This window comes from Melanostigma gelatinosum, assembly GCF_949748355.1.
Source record: "Melanostigma gelatinosum genome assembly, chromosome: 14".
NCBI lineage: Eukaryota > Metazoa > Chordata > Actinopteri > Perciformes > Zoarcidae > Melanostigma > Melanostigma gelatinosum.
Genome location: NC_136647.1, coordinates 19707139 through 19721759, shown reverse-complemented (window position 1 = coordinate 19721759; position 14621 = coordinate 19707139). Strand labels below are relative to the sequence as shown.

At 43.6% G+C, this 14621-nt stretch overlaps 1 protein-coding gene across 3 annotated transcripts in view; it reads right to left on the bottom strand.

Moving 5' to 3' along the window:
- auts2a (activator of transcription and developmental regulator AUTS2 a) overlaps positions 1-14621 on the bottom strand; it is a gene marked incomplete at its 5' end in the record, with an annotated part of 301972 nt that overhangs the window by 229696 nt on the left and 57655 nt on the right. For all 3 annotated transcript variants that reach the window (XM_079284033.1, XM_079284035.1, XM_079284034.1), the window contains one exon: positions 7408-7620. In XM_079284033.1, coding sequence (XP_079140159.1) covers positions 7408-7620 — 213 coding nt within the window. The remainder of the gene's footprint in view (positions 1-7407; positions 7621-14621) is intronic.

Sequence of the window (14621 nt, the reverse complement as noted above, 5' to 3'; positions counted from 1 at the left end):
AGTCATGGACATCCTCCCATTACAACGTGACATCGTATGTGTTAAATGTCAGGGCCTTGAGGTTGGCACTGGAACATGTGTATTCGGCCATTCAATGCAAAGGATCCCTCTTTAACAGCGTACGACTGTATTCAGGAAACATCACAGTACTCCATTTTTCAGATTTGGATGTCAAATTTGAGATTTCAGTCTCGTTGTTACACCAAAGGGGAGGATCACAGGGTGACCATAATCATCACGATTCATCTTCTGAATATGATGAACATCTAGCAGTAACCTTTCACTCACTGTATCCCCTGAGTGCTCGTCGAGCAAAAGTAGGTCTTTGTGTCATTAAAAGTGGACAAAAATGGGACAAACGTTGAGCAGTTTATACAGAGGTGTTGCACACTGGTTTCATTCACCCAGTGGAAACTGACAATAACAAAGAGAGTGAGGATGAGGAGAGTTACACAGAGCCAAGGTGGGAAAAAAACAACAAAAAAACAATTTCCAAATCCAGATGAACGCTCAAGATAGTTCAAGCCCATCTGTGGCCTCTGTGTTGTAAACGGTAGCAGATTGGATTAGACGGAAGTCTGAATGCTGCGCTGGAGCGGTCTGCCTGTGACAAGGGCTGGACAGCCACGATAAAGCTTCTTCAAACATCTCCGGCCCACTGCCCGGCTCTGACTGACAGCTGAGATGGGCACGGGCTTAAGGTGGGCGGCCCCTTTGGATTTAAAGTGCAGCCACTTCATTTTTCACAAATTGACGGCGATGGTTGTCTAGTGTGAGCGCCAGCGTCAGGTTGGACAGTGAGTGGTGAGAGCAGATGCTGTCGTCTTTCTTTTTGTTGCCTGTCTCCCTACTGCAGCTACAGTCTTCATGGGGAGCGTGCAATGACATTAAATGTTTAACAGTCATGCAAGCGGCTAGCCCAACCCCCCCGCCCTCCTCCCGCCCGTCCTCCTCGGAGAAAAGTGACACTTCAAAAGAAAAGCTTTCTCGATGCAGGGCAAGCAGGAAGCCAGTGAAAAAACAACAACATTAAACCCTTTTCAACGACATGTTGGCCTAGACTTGTCAAACAGCATCAGGGGCTCGTGCTAATGACAGGCTGTTGGCGGGGGGGACGTGGTAAACACACAAGTCGTCAGGAGGAGATGCAGACATGGCGGGTGGACGTATGTAGTTCGACTTGTGGGGGTGTGAATGTGCTGTCAGAGAGTACCCGCTGGGAAAGAGAGAAAAGTGATTGTGTAATAAGTGAGAGGAATCTCAGCGTCACCTCTTGTCAGAGGCTCCTGGATCTCGAGCAGCACTTTCATCACGGTGGCACACGCTACCAGTCACACACTGCAGGCCTTTACACAACTGGGGCGTGACAGATAAATAACACGAAAACACAAAATACTGGTCTGTAAAATATGAACTGAGGGAGTTCATCTGGTACCCACTGCCGTTGACAAAAGGCCAGAGAAAGAAATACGTTGCATTTTTGCCTCATAATATTCATGTACTGTAGGAAAGTATTGAAGACTAAAAACAATAGTTTGAAAAAATATATTGACGTGCGAAGTAAAAGAAAACCACCTCTCGTGTGTAAAATGGTTTACGATGTTTATTAAAGGCCTTCAAAGTGCATGTTTGAAGCTGTGCAGAGATGCTGCATACGTTTACTGCGTCACCACGAATATATAAAATACAGCGGTGAAAACACTTCTACACACTAATTACACACAAATGTCAAGCCCCCAAACGCATTTAAATGTTGACAGATTGTTGTCATGTGTGACACAAAGGCACAAAGACCACAAAGCTAGTTCGTCATGATTGGATCTGATTAGATCCAGTGCTATAAACCGCCACAGCGACAATCATCATCGCCACAACCAGAATGGATTGAGCATCTTATCTGACAATCAGGACATTGCTTTTCTTCGAATCCCTTATTGGCTTAGTGGATAAGCTTATTACGGGTGGCCCGCCAAGCTGTAAGAGCTGAACATTATATTGCAGTTTCACTGCAGATTGAAAAGCATGTAAGCTTGCCCCCGTCCTGACAAAAATCAGGGCTTCAGTCCAAACATTTACACAGACAACATAACGGGCCCGGGAGTTCTGCCATCAGTGCTTTCAGCTTGATCGCATTACATGTGGCTACCAGCAGGTTGAAACAAGAGTTCAGTCCAGGTGAGAGACTGATGCCGAACGACAATACAGCCTCTGGCAGGCCGAAGGCGGGGCCTTTCCGCCGGGACAGGTGGACCGAGGATCTAGCCAGTGACATGATTCAGGGAGCCAGAGGCCAGAGGCCAGAGACCAGAGCCCTCTGGTTGACTGGCTGACCGGGTTAGAGCTTCTCAAAGAAGCCTCTTCAAACCCCGGGCGAGGCAGCGCTCAGCAGTCTCCACAGCAATTACCTCTCACCGCTGGGACCGAGAGCAGAGAACACAGCTCCTTTTGTTCCCGTTTTAGGTGTGACTGACGAATGGGGACAGCTGTGAAGTGATGGCAGGCTTTTACTTTATCTTTTTAATAGAAGAGCATGAGCCTGCCATGAACACCAGCATGACCCACACCACCATATGACATGTCTTCACGTGGGCTTTGTGTCTTTCGAATGCTATTGAACCAACAAACGCAACATGTGAGACGTGGTGGTACTTGTGTGTACAAAGGTAATAACTCTTCATTCCAGAGAATTACTCAGAAAAGGCTTTTTTCACAGTTCCAGAAACCAGAGAAGCCACAGTGCCTGTGATCCGCATTACACCACGCTGCCTTATCATGAGCCAATATCACACCACAGCCAGCTGACGGCGCCTGATGCCAGGATCACACTTAATCCACAGTTCAGTTCATGTGCTGGAGAGGTTTACACAAGGATATCGTGGTGCAAAGCACTTAAACTAAGAATAAACTAATCACACCTCTTTTGTATTGCCATGTACAAATCCAGCTCCTGCTATAGATGTTTGAATGGTCGGGCAACAGGGATTTTCTGATGACATCTTCCTGGCATTGATAACTGCATAATATTGTTTAATAATAATTAAGTTTTTTTTCGTTTACATTACATTCGCTTGGTAGTTAATGTAGGACCTTTTGACTGTCATCATTGTCAATCCGGCTCCACACACACACTGTTTTTGTGGGCGTGGATGCATTTAGTGGTTGTTTCTCACGATTCAGACATATTTTTGTTGTCATTTCACTCCTTTGTCTGAACAGTTCATTGATGTTCTGCCCCTCTCTTTCTGTGCACACTTGACATTTGTTGATGCTGTAAAGGATCTGCCTGCTCATACAAACAAGGCAGCGAGGCCTGAATGGAAATCAGGATCTTAATCCAGCCCTAAGAGTTAAGTACAGTGGAAGTGGAAATAGAGGTAGAAGTAGTAAACAGTGGAACTTTGTCCCAATTGTTTGAGATCAGAACAAATGGATTCAGGAGTTTTTTGCTGCATCTTATTTCCTTTTTCAAAAATGGTTATTTTGGACAAGGCTGACATGGAGCACATAACATACAGACACGGTGCAATATTTAATGGAGAAATAAGCAATCGTCAGGAATGCAACAGACAAGAGGTTGAGAGGAATCAACCAAATGTTTATATACAGCAGATTACTATTTACAGTTCATCATCAATCACTGCACCCGAATGTCTGAGAAACAGACACCGAAAGGAAAGCAGACGGCCAGACGGACAAGCAGACAGACAGGCAGGTGTTTGGACAGAGATGTGGGGGATCAGAGGGGGAAGTCCAACCTGAGCCCCCCTTGCTCGCCCCCCCCCACGCACACACGCTCCCCATCCCCAGTGCCAGAGAGCAGATGGGCCTCACAGCATGCCCCTCTGTTCACCAGACCTACTGTACAAAGCTGCACACATTACAGGGCACCAATGGAACATCAGTGAGCTGAACAGAGCCCGACCAGAACAGAACAACACCCCCAACACCATCAGCGGTGGCAACATGCATCCTGTCTGAGATAGGGTGTGACCTGTAAATGCAGAACCACCACTAGCGCAGTGTAATATTTAATCACTGAGACGTAACATTTCCTGCCGTAAGGTATCACTTGGGTCACGTGAATAAACAAACACGCAAACAGACGCAAAATAGATTTCCTTCCAGGTTTATTGACGTTCTCTTAACCTGAGAAGCGGATCGAACTCTTCACATTCACGCTCAGCTCCTGAAAACAGCTTTACACAACATCCGACTCAAAGAACCTGTGAAGGCGGCTCGAACACACTCTGCTGTAGTCCGACATGATGACTTGATTGTAACCGTTAGATTCACAGAGAAAAATCTCTCACACACAGAGGTTACATGAAATATCACTATTCCCATGAATATGTTCATCTGCATGATTTCAGCCGCTCTTCCGAGCCACACAAAGACACGCTGACAACAGGAAGCATTGCTTAGATCAATACCACCTTAAAGGTCAAAGAGCTGCAATACAGAAGAAGAAGCCTTACATCAGATTCTCAAAATCTGGTTCAGTGGTTTATTGTGGCACAAACAAATATATAGCAGTGAAGAAAAGCTCCGTGCATTGTGATGAAAGAAGCAAAGAGTTATAGACAGTCTTGTAATGTGTGGCTTGCCACTGTACTCTCATCCATCTCTGCTGGAGATTCCTCTATCAGGGCTCTTTTTCCACTGTGAGGCGATATGTCAGAGGCGCTTATAAACATCTCTCTATTTCCCCCCTTGAGCTTACAATATCTCATAGTTCAGAACATTGGGTCAGTGCCAGAGATCGAAAAACATTTGCTGCAATCTGCGAGCTCGGCTGGAAAGGGAGCAATATCAAGAAAGTGTGTGTGTGGGGGGGGGGGAAGAAACAGCTCTTGCTTTATTCAACACCAAATTCTCTCTCTTTCTCTCTTCCTCCCTAAATCCACTTAAAAGTCAGAGCTAACAAGAAGTGCTGATAACAGGCGCTCTCTCACCAGACTGTAGCATTTCTAAATGGAGAATTAAACCTTGAGCCGGACCTCCGACATTTAAAATGTAACCTTGTGGGAGGACAATGGCGTAAGATGTATTTATAGTGGAGCCAAAGAGAAGATAATAGTTCTGCTAGATAGCGCTGCAGCTTGTTTCTTTGCAGAGAGGACGAGAAGGGGTGGCGAAGGGCGCAGGTGACCATCTATTCAATGATGCACATGTCATAACGCGTTGAAATATTAGCGTGTTATTGAGCACCGAGCTTAATAGGTCTATCTGCATCAAAAACTGATATTCATTATTGAGATCATTGAGACTAAGAGTCAGGGCGTTTAGCCGCTCTAACAGCGACATTAGGTTATCATAATCATCAATAATACAACCATTCAAATCATTTTTGATTGTTACCTAGATTAAAGGGAGCCATTGTAACTGAGAGACCTCTCATTGGTGACTAAGCCAACACGCCTTGCATTTAACCCATCGTGTCACAGCCAGCTGTGATGTGTGTGGAGACATGCCGAGTACATGTGTGTGTGTGCGTGTGAGTGAGAATATGGTGAATGTGTGAGCTGCACATGCAGGAGATCAGTGGTTTGGCTCCCTCCACCAACAGCCTCAAACCCACTCATGACCGAAACACACGACCACAGCCAACCACACAGCCACCTGCCAAGGTATCCAACACACACACACACACACACACACACACACACACACACACACACACACACACACACACACACACACACACACACACACACACACACACACACACACACACACACACACACACACACACACACACACTAAGCCAACAACAGCAGACATTTGAAATCACGGTGCCCATGAAGACAGATTCATTAGCGAGCTGCCTCACAGACACAAGCCTCCATGCAGTCATGTCTGTACTGTACGCAGCCGTCACAGCGGCTCAAGACAACCTTGGAACTGGCAGGTAGCACCATCTGTCCATTAGCTGGTACAGGGACTGACGTGACGCACTTACCTTCAGCACTATTTATCAGTGTCGATTATTTTGGTGCAAGTTCCGTAGTCCTTAGATATAAGCCTTAGAGATGTATAATAAAATGACTACAATGGGACTAGATCGCACTTGGCTTGTCACCCGGTTACTCAACATAATACAGACCTGGTTGTGAGCAGGTGGGGCGCCTCCCCTTACTGTTTCAACTGCAACAAAATCCTCTTATCAAATGATTTGTTTTTGTTACACTCAGCATAACCTACAAACCTGTGACAAACAGGAGAGAAATCACACTGTACAACCAACAGAGTCCACGAGTAGATTTCAAACGCTGTGCCTGGTAACCCGTGTCTTTGTTTCCCCTCATGTCTGCTTGTCCTGCATCAACCCACACAAACATGTCCTTGAATATGCAGCTCAAGAGGAACAACCCTCTCAGAGAAATGGCAGAGCATAACCTCAGAGTCTTGTGTGTGTGTGTGTGTGTGTGTGTGTGTGTGTGTGTGTGTAAACAGTAGGTCGTGCTGTGACAAATAGTCCTTGCTGGCAGATACACACCACTGCATCAGTGTAGCATAAATATTCATTAGTGACCTTGTCACCTTGCTGCACACTGATGCATACATACACTCACATACTTAGAAGCTATATTCCACACCAGCAGAGCATTTTGACTTCATTCGTTTTTTGCTGAGTTGCAAGAAGAACAGCCTCCACAAGGAGAAATGCTAGACTGACTCACTCCCAACAGTCAACAGCTGGATCAATGCCCATCATTTAACGATACAAATCATAACATATCATTTTAAGATGCATGTAAATGTCACGCAATATACACATATTAAGTATCTTTGGTACAGTGTTGATTCAGTTTAAAGAACATCCAGGCCAGGCTCTGAGAAACTGTACGCAACAGCAGCATGTGGCCAATGAAAAGCCTGAACCTTCACATTTGTGGATGCACATTTTACTGAGACACTAAGAAGGAGCTGCTGCCAAACACAGACCGAATGTCTCCAGCCCTTGCACCTCCATTGAAGCTTGCATTGAGTTGTTTTACATCTGCCCTTACTACAGGAGCACACACACACGGTGCATCAACACAACGCGACCGCTGAGCCAAGAGGAAAAATAAAATAAATGCTGCTGCATTATTTCTAAAATACTTGAACTCACTGGGTCAACCACTCATTTCAAAACCATAGAAGCGCATACTGTTTCCTCAGCAGCATTATGAGATGCTGTGCTGAGTCTAATAGCATTTCAGAGAAAATCTCTAATACATTATAAAGAAATGACATTAGCGTCTCATTTTCTCTCCATTTACTGAGTTTAAGCACACTGAACTGACGGATGTAAAAAAGGCTCACAGCTCATAAATTGTAGTACTTCACTACATTTGCCATGTAAGATTTATGTGACATATGATCTGATTTCTGCAATAGAAAGATAACGTATCTTAGACTCACCGTTGTGTGTTTCTTGTTGAGGTGTTTCTTCTTCCTCTTGCCTTGTGTGTGTGCCAGGCGGGGGTTGTTCTCCTGGTCTGAAGGCTGCTGCCGGTGGCGATTGTTCTTGCAGGGCTCCAGGCTCAGGCCGTTGGGGACCCTGGCAGCCTTTTTCTTGGGTAGGGGCCCTGCCTGGTTGTCTTTGCACTCCTGGGGCATCAGTGTCAGGTTCTTCTTTAGAGGAAACGGCACAAGAGAAAGCTCAAATTAGTACAGAACAAACATTTTGGCAAGGCCTTTGACAGCATGCATGAGTCTTTGAGGATTCTGCAATCATACCGTTCATCCACAGTCAAATCAATGTTTCAAGACATTTTTATTCCTGAGAAAATCTGCTCATTAGCTCACTCGAGAGCTTGAATAAAAGAGCTGTATATCCACTCATGAAAGCCAATCTCCACTCTACAGAAAGCAGTGCAGTGAATTTGCTCCAAATTGAGGGGCAATGGTGCAGAAAGGCTTTAGATGCAGTGTAGTATAATATAAGATTGTATACACAAACAGCAAAAAAGTGGTTTTTCACTTGTTTTTTGCCATTTGGTTTCATTTGAAAGTACACAGAAGAGAAGCCAATAGGACTAATGAGGATAGAGAGAGCAAAATGGGTCTGCAGCAGCATTTAAACCGGTGACGTTACAGTTAGGTGGTATGTGTCTGAGACCAATTCATTCTTCCGTGCTGGTCCACCATTTTTGGTTGGACTGTCATAACGTTCACGGTACCCTGAGGTTGAATTGTTATAACTTTGGTAACCCCCTGACTTTTCATGAAGTGCCACCAGCAGATCAGGGTTCTCTGTTATTCAGAAATATCTCAACATCTAGAGATGGATTGGCACACAGTTGTGTTTGGACATTCATGGTTCCCTGATGATGTATCCTCATGACTTTGATTGTCACCTTAAGTTTACTTTAGTGCCACCATGAGGTTGACATGTATGCTTTCAATTAAATGTCTCACTAAGTATTGGATGAACGTGACATTTGGTCTAGATCAGGGGTATTCAATGAATACTCAACCAGGTCCATTTAGAGAGAATGTCCTCATGTGACGGTCCGGAACATCACAGTAATGTCTAACCTGCGCTCTGCTTTAGTCCCATATATATATATTGAAGTAACCAACAGTTGTATGTCGTCAACTACTGACTGTACAATCAAATAAAGAAAGTTCAATTGAATAATAACTCAACAATATCTATCGTCAGTTTTCAAACTTAACTGGATGAATTATAAATAACACTTACTCTGAATACGTAAAATAAAGGCTACAGAATAAATGACATAACAGAACGCTTTTGAAAAATGTTTTTCTTAAAATGAAGTCTTTCATTTTCGAAAAATGAATTGAACTGAATTGTCTTTGCCCTGCAGCACCTTTGTTGTTGTTTCACATTCAAAGTAATACGACAATGGTTGATACCAAGAGCCTAAACAACACTCAAGCCTGAAGAAGGTGAGGCAAAGATGAAGCTGAGCAGAAACTTTGACTGAGCTTGTGTTTACTTGTAAGTCATATGTGAGCAGGAAACAGATCAGCAGAAGCACACCAAGAAGCGTCAAAACATTTAACGTCAGCTTGCCCGACAGCACATACAAGCTACATCAGAAGACATTTCTTTTCATGAAGAAAACCGAATTCTGAAAACAAACCGATAAGCTACAACTCCAATATAGCGGGCTCCACACACGGGGTTATACAGCTCGACAGTGCTGATCCATAGAACCACTCATCTGCTGCCGAGAGACTGTGTAGTGTTTCACAGCTGTCCACCGTAACAAATCAGCTTTGTTATTTGAAAGCTTGACCCATTTTGCTCCATTGTGGACCAAAGAGCCATTGGTGTTATACCCCCAGGGAGGGCTGGTGAAGCAGCCATCAGAGTGGAGGCTGGCTGTTGAAAGGGAAGGTGCAAAGCTGCCACAGCTGACCTAATGACATGTCAGTGCAGCGCAACATTCTCATGAGGGGGCCGGAGAGACAAGGCTTTGAGTAACGGAAATGGAAGGAGTCTCCGTCTGTCCTTCAATTCTCTCAACAACTGTTCATCCGATCGGCACACTTGGAGGGTGTATTGTGAAATACCAGAGGCCGAGCAATCAGCAACAAGCACGCTTTGAACGGGCACTGCACTAGTTAGCAACAATGATACAGGAGCACTTCATAGATTATGGAATCCCCTTTGTTTTGTTTTCTCTATTGTTGTTGCCATGTCATATTTGATATGCTTTCTTAATCCTCCATACCTGTGCTACTTGAAAAGTTGCCAATCTCCAATTTTGAGGTATACTGTGTGTTCTATTTCATGATTTCATCTTTTGATTCCTACTCTACTATGTCAGAGGCAAATACGGTACATTTTACTCCACTACAATAATTTGCCATTGAAAGCTGAAAGGTGCTGAGAGCATAACTAACGCCTCCACGAGGCTCCCAGCAGAGTCCGTTGAGCCGGCAGCAGGCAGCCAACAGTGTTCACCTGAGGGGGACAATCAGCTGCTATATCAACGCTCTGAGTGTCGTACACAGAACCTTTAATAATTACTTTTACATCCGAATAAAAACAGGTCGGTTAGAAAATATGATGCACTGTTATAGAATAAACTGCCCCACAGAATATGAGTTAGTTAAAAGCAGCTTGACTTCAACCAGCATTAAATGCTGCAAACACGATAACTTACTCATAATAATAATCAAATGACATCATCAATGCAATCACACTTATTGGGCTTTTTCTGCTGCCAATTGAGTATATTTACTTTAAGTATATTTTGCTTATACTTGTACTATTACCTTGTAAAAGGTTGAATGCAGGACTTTTACTTGCAGAGTAGTAAGGCTGTGATGACATATTTGTTGAACAGCACCCAAGCTGGACTCAACAAAACCCTGCATCAGTCCAAGATGTACCCCTCAGCCCACAGAAACCACAGTGGGACTCGTATTTGGTGCACAATGCATATGAGGAATAAAATCAAGGCAGTTTTCCACGAAATACTGGTGAGAAGAATTCTGAAGCAGCAGTAGTTCTCAGCAGTTACTCGTTGAAGGACCACCTCGGAGCAACGCTAGCGTGCCTGTAGAGAATTACATCACCATTGTTACAGATACGCACCGCTGACAGAGGGATGAGTTCGATGGGCGTGCTACTGGCACTGACTCACTGAACCATTTCTAAAGGCCTCGATTCACTCGCAGAAAAACAAGTGCCAGCATCAACTAATCGCGTTTGCTTTTCCCACCCACGCTCTTGCCGGGCAAATAATGCAACATGACATGCATTGTCAGTGCACAGAATAAGTGACAAAGTTATGATGGGGCTGAGAGAGGTTCCATTGTGCCAGCTTTCTGCCTGCTTCTAAGCCTCCCAACCAACTGATTGCCTGGAATAAATTATGCACGTTATGTTTTGCCTGCCCACCGAACAATAGCAAGACAAATTCCTTATTTCAGCAGCTGAAGGAAAAAGAGAAAAGTAATTGCTCAATATGGCTCACGCTCCACGAGCTTTCGTTGCTGTGATTGTCTGGAAGTGCACGGAGAAATGACACTGTGGCAGCTGCAATGTATGTCTGCAGGTAGCCTTACAACAGGTTCCCATCTGGAAGGCAGCTATTTTCACTCACTTTATTTTATTTATCTTTTTGTGAATTTAGAGCATTTTCTGTTGCTAACCTGCTACAACACGTGTATGTAAGAGCAGCATTTTGTGACATCACATCTAGTTTGGACAGTTTGAACAACTTATACATCCAATAAGCAACCTTTCAGTGAAGTAGAAGACATCTTGTGTCCAGCATGTAAACCTTTGAAATGAAAAATCATTGCATATTATAAATGCATGATTGTATAATAGAGTACAATCATTTCAAAGTGAGAAATTATACTTTTTCTATTACAAAACAACACTATCATAACATATTTAAAATATTTTTATATATCTTAAATCCAATAGCAAGATATGCTTGCAAACTGGATCTGGAAAAAATGTAAACTATTACATGCCAGAAGCTGCCTGCAGTAGATTAATATTGTGCGCTGCATTTTCTCCTGTGAAATACATCCACTGTGCTTCGTCTGGAACTCTCAAGAAATGGGGGAGGTTCAACGAAACAAGTTAGAAAACTGATTTTATTACGGTTTAAAATACGAACTGAAATGAACCAGTGCATAAAGGGGATGAATTGAAGGGACAGAGTGCGGTCAACGGATGATTCCAGGAGCGGGGTTCAATAATCACTTCAGCGTGGGCTTTGTCTTGTCCAATCAAAAAAAAAGTCCAAAACAAAAACCCACAAATGCTAATAAAGTTGATGAGTCACCACAGTAACTGTTGAAGTGGTGTTTGTGTCACACACACCGACTGCGTTTCCTTTCTGTCTATTTCACGTCAGTGAGCAAAGGGGGGAGTTCCTGGATGAACACATGCTTTTTGGTGGATCATGTGTTTGCCTCACAGGAGATGTTTGGACAGACTCGGAGACGATGGTGAATCTAATTTTATTGGCACATTTGGTCGGTAGTTAGTTTCTTTAACAGAGTTCTGCTGATACATACACCAGCTCAGAGCGGAGCTGTGCAGCCTCATGACCTGATCCTTGTTGACTCCATCAGTCAGTATTATTGACCACTGGCTCCAAAAGTAACCGCTCCCTCCACGGAATTCCAATCCCGAAAGCCATTCTCTAAAGAAGAGAGCTGTACACACACACACACACACACACACGCCGTTGCACAACGACACAAATCACAGGAAACAGCCTAAGGCTCCCCTTAAAACACAATATGTTTTTAGTACCAGAACAAATAAAATGGGGTATGTACCATCTTTAACTGTAGGGTATTGTGATGTCATAGTATCAGTATACCGTGCAACACTACCGTACATACATTAACTTCACATTGTTTTATTTGGGGATTTATCTTTAGAAAACCAGCCACCCTGTGTATTTATCTGTACTCGTTCTCACACGTTTAGGGGTTTTCTTTGTATCCGATGCATCTTGTCCTTCTTGCCTCAGCGGTTTCCCTTTTAGTGTGTTTGAACACCACCCTGGAGAACCTCCGCGTGCAGGAGCCCTCTGATCTCAACGTCTACAGCAGCAGATTAAACAAGCCGGATCTTCTCTGGTCTTTGCTGGCATTTGAGTCCCCGAACCCACAAGCCTGCGAGAGTCTGATCAAAGAGTCCGATCAACTTGTCTTACTGACACAATTTAATGAGTTGAAATAAACTGGGCTCCCAGCAGAAAGGAGCAGAGAGAAGGATGGATGGTAACAGGAACAGAGACGGAGAGGCAGAGAGAGCACTCAAACGTACCAGAGACGTAACGGATCTGGCTTCCCACGGTACTGCTGCGTTCAGTACACCCACCCACCCACACACACACACACACACACCCACACCCACACACACACACACACACACACACAACAAAGTAAACAATAACAGGCGATCTAATGAATGCTAATAAAGACTGATGAGTACAATCGGTCCTTGAGGGGTACTCTGGGACAACAGCCCACATTAACTTCAGCTACCTAGTTGAGCAGTGAATTGTCTCTCCTTCTACAGGGAGTCCTTGACCTGGTTAGCACATTTTTAGTAGCTGTGAAATAGCATTAAGCAAGTGTTGGGTGGAACAAATTGATGGGTAATTGCTGTTTGTTGGAAATGCAACCAATTACAGCTGTGTACAGAACCGCTCAACCAGAAGTGGAATGGAATGGGAGGAACCCAGCTTAACATGATGGGCTGTATGGTATATGCTCACCAGCACCTTCTTCTAACCGTAGGCTCTAGTTGTGGGGGCAATATTAGGATGTACACATAGTATATCATAATATCTACTACATACAGTATTTACTAATGTTTAGGTTTCATGTTTGGAGTAACACACTTTACATTGGCTCATCTATTGATGCCTGGATGAACTTTGAAAATACTGTTTTTGACAAAGCAGACAAAATGATAATCAGAGTAAAGTAATATACGCTCATATTTATCTAAATATTAAGAGGTACCATATTTTGCCGGGTTTTGAACCAAATTGAATATTACAGACCATCTTGAGATGGGATCCCCCCCCCCTACATTCATCGTCCTTGCTCGGACCACACCCATCTCCAAACTCAGCCTTCATTTTGAAGTTTTGTGGGAGCGTCTCACACGCAGACCCACAAGGTGGAAACAATACCAGTCGCAGTTGCAGCCGGTAATAACGTGAGCTCATCATTGTGGTCTGAGTATTGGAATAAAGAGAATATGAAGACGTCACCTCGGGCTGAGACATTGTGATTGAATTTTTTTGTAATTTAATGACTCTAATGTCTATAATATAATGAAAGCAGTCATTAGTTGCAGCCCTAAAATAAATCTTTCAAAGATCATATTTCATAAAGCCAAGTAATAATAACCCACTATTTCCATCAAACTGAGGATTTCAATGTGTTGTAGAAGTTTTAACAAAGTCACAAAATCTGCATGACAACGTTTATAATTATCTCTCACTGTGGAGGTTGATGCTCCAATTCACCACAAAGGAGGTCATTATGCACAGTGACAGAATATAACTCTTTACTTTGAGTCCATGGTTTGGCTCATATTCACACACTTTCGACAGAATTGACTGTGACAGCACAAAGCGACATGGCCAAAATACAGACAATTAGTACCACGTGATGACCCAGTAATTCATGGAAACGGAGCTCGTCTTACAAGGACTAATTCAATTCTTGTGTTATGATGGAACAAACTACTGTATCACCATCAGCTCCATGTTCCAGATGGCTCTCTACTTAATATTTCCTTAAGATTAAAGACAGCTGGAACAACAACACGGCGCTCAAGTCAGACATAAAGAAGTAGTGTTTGACCAGGCTTCGTGTCAGATGTGAAAAACAACTTAAGAACACTTGCTGGATGTTTGTCAGATCCCTCTTTGGTGTTATTTCTCTTTTATTATAAACCAACAATGGTGCCTAAATAAGCACTAAATAACTTCCAAGTCCCTCTGTAGCATGCAGCTGAGTCATAATGCCCACACACCGCATTCAGCTCCGGTGTTTTCACAGAACTTTCACTTCATGAGTCTTGAATAAGCAAGAAAAGGAAGAGAGAAACACCGAGAAGCTCAAGCACTGAGAGAAAAAGAGCAGCAGAGAATGAGCAATGT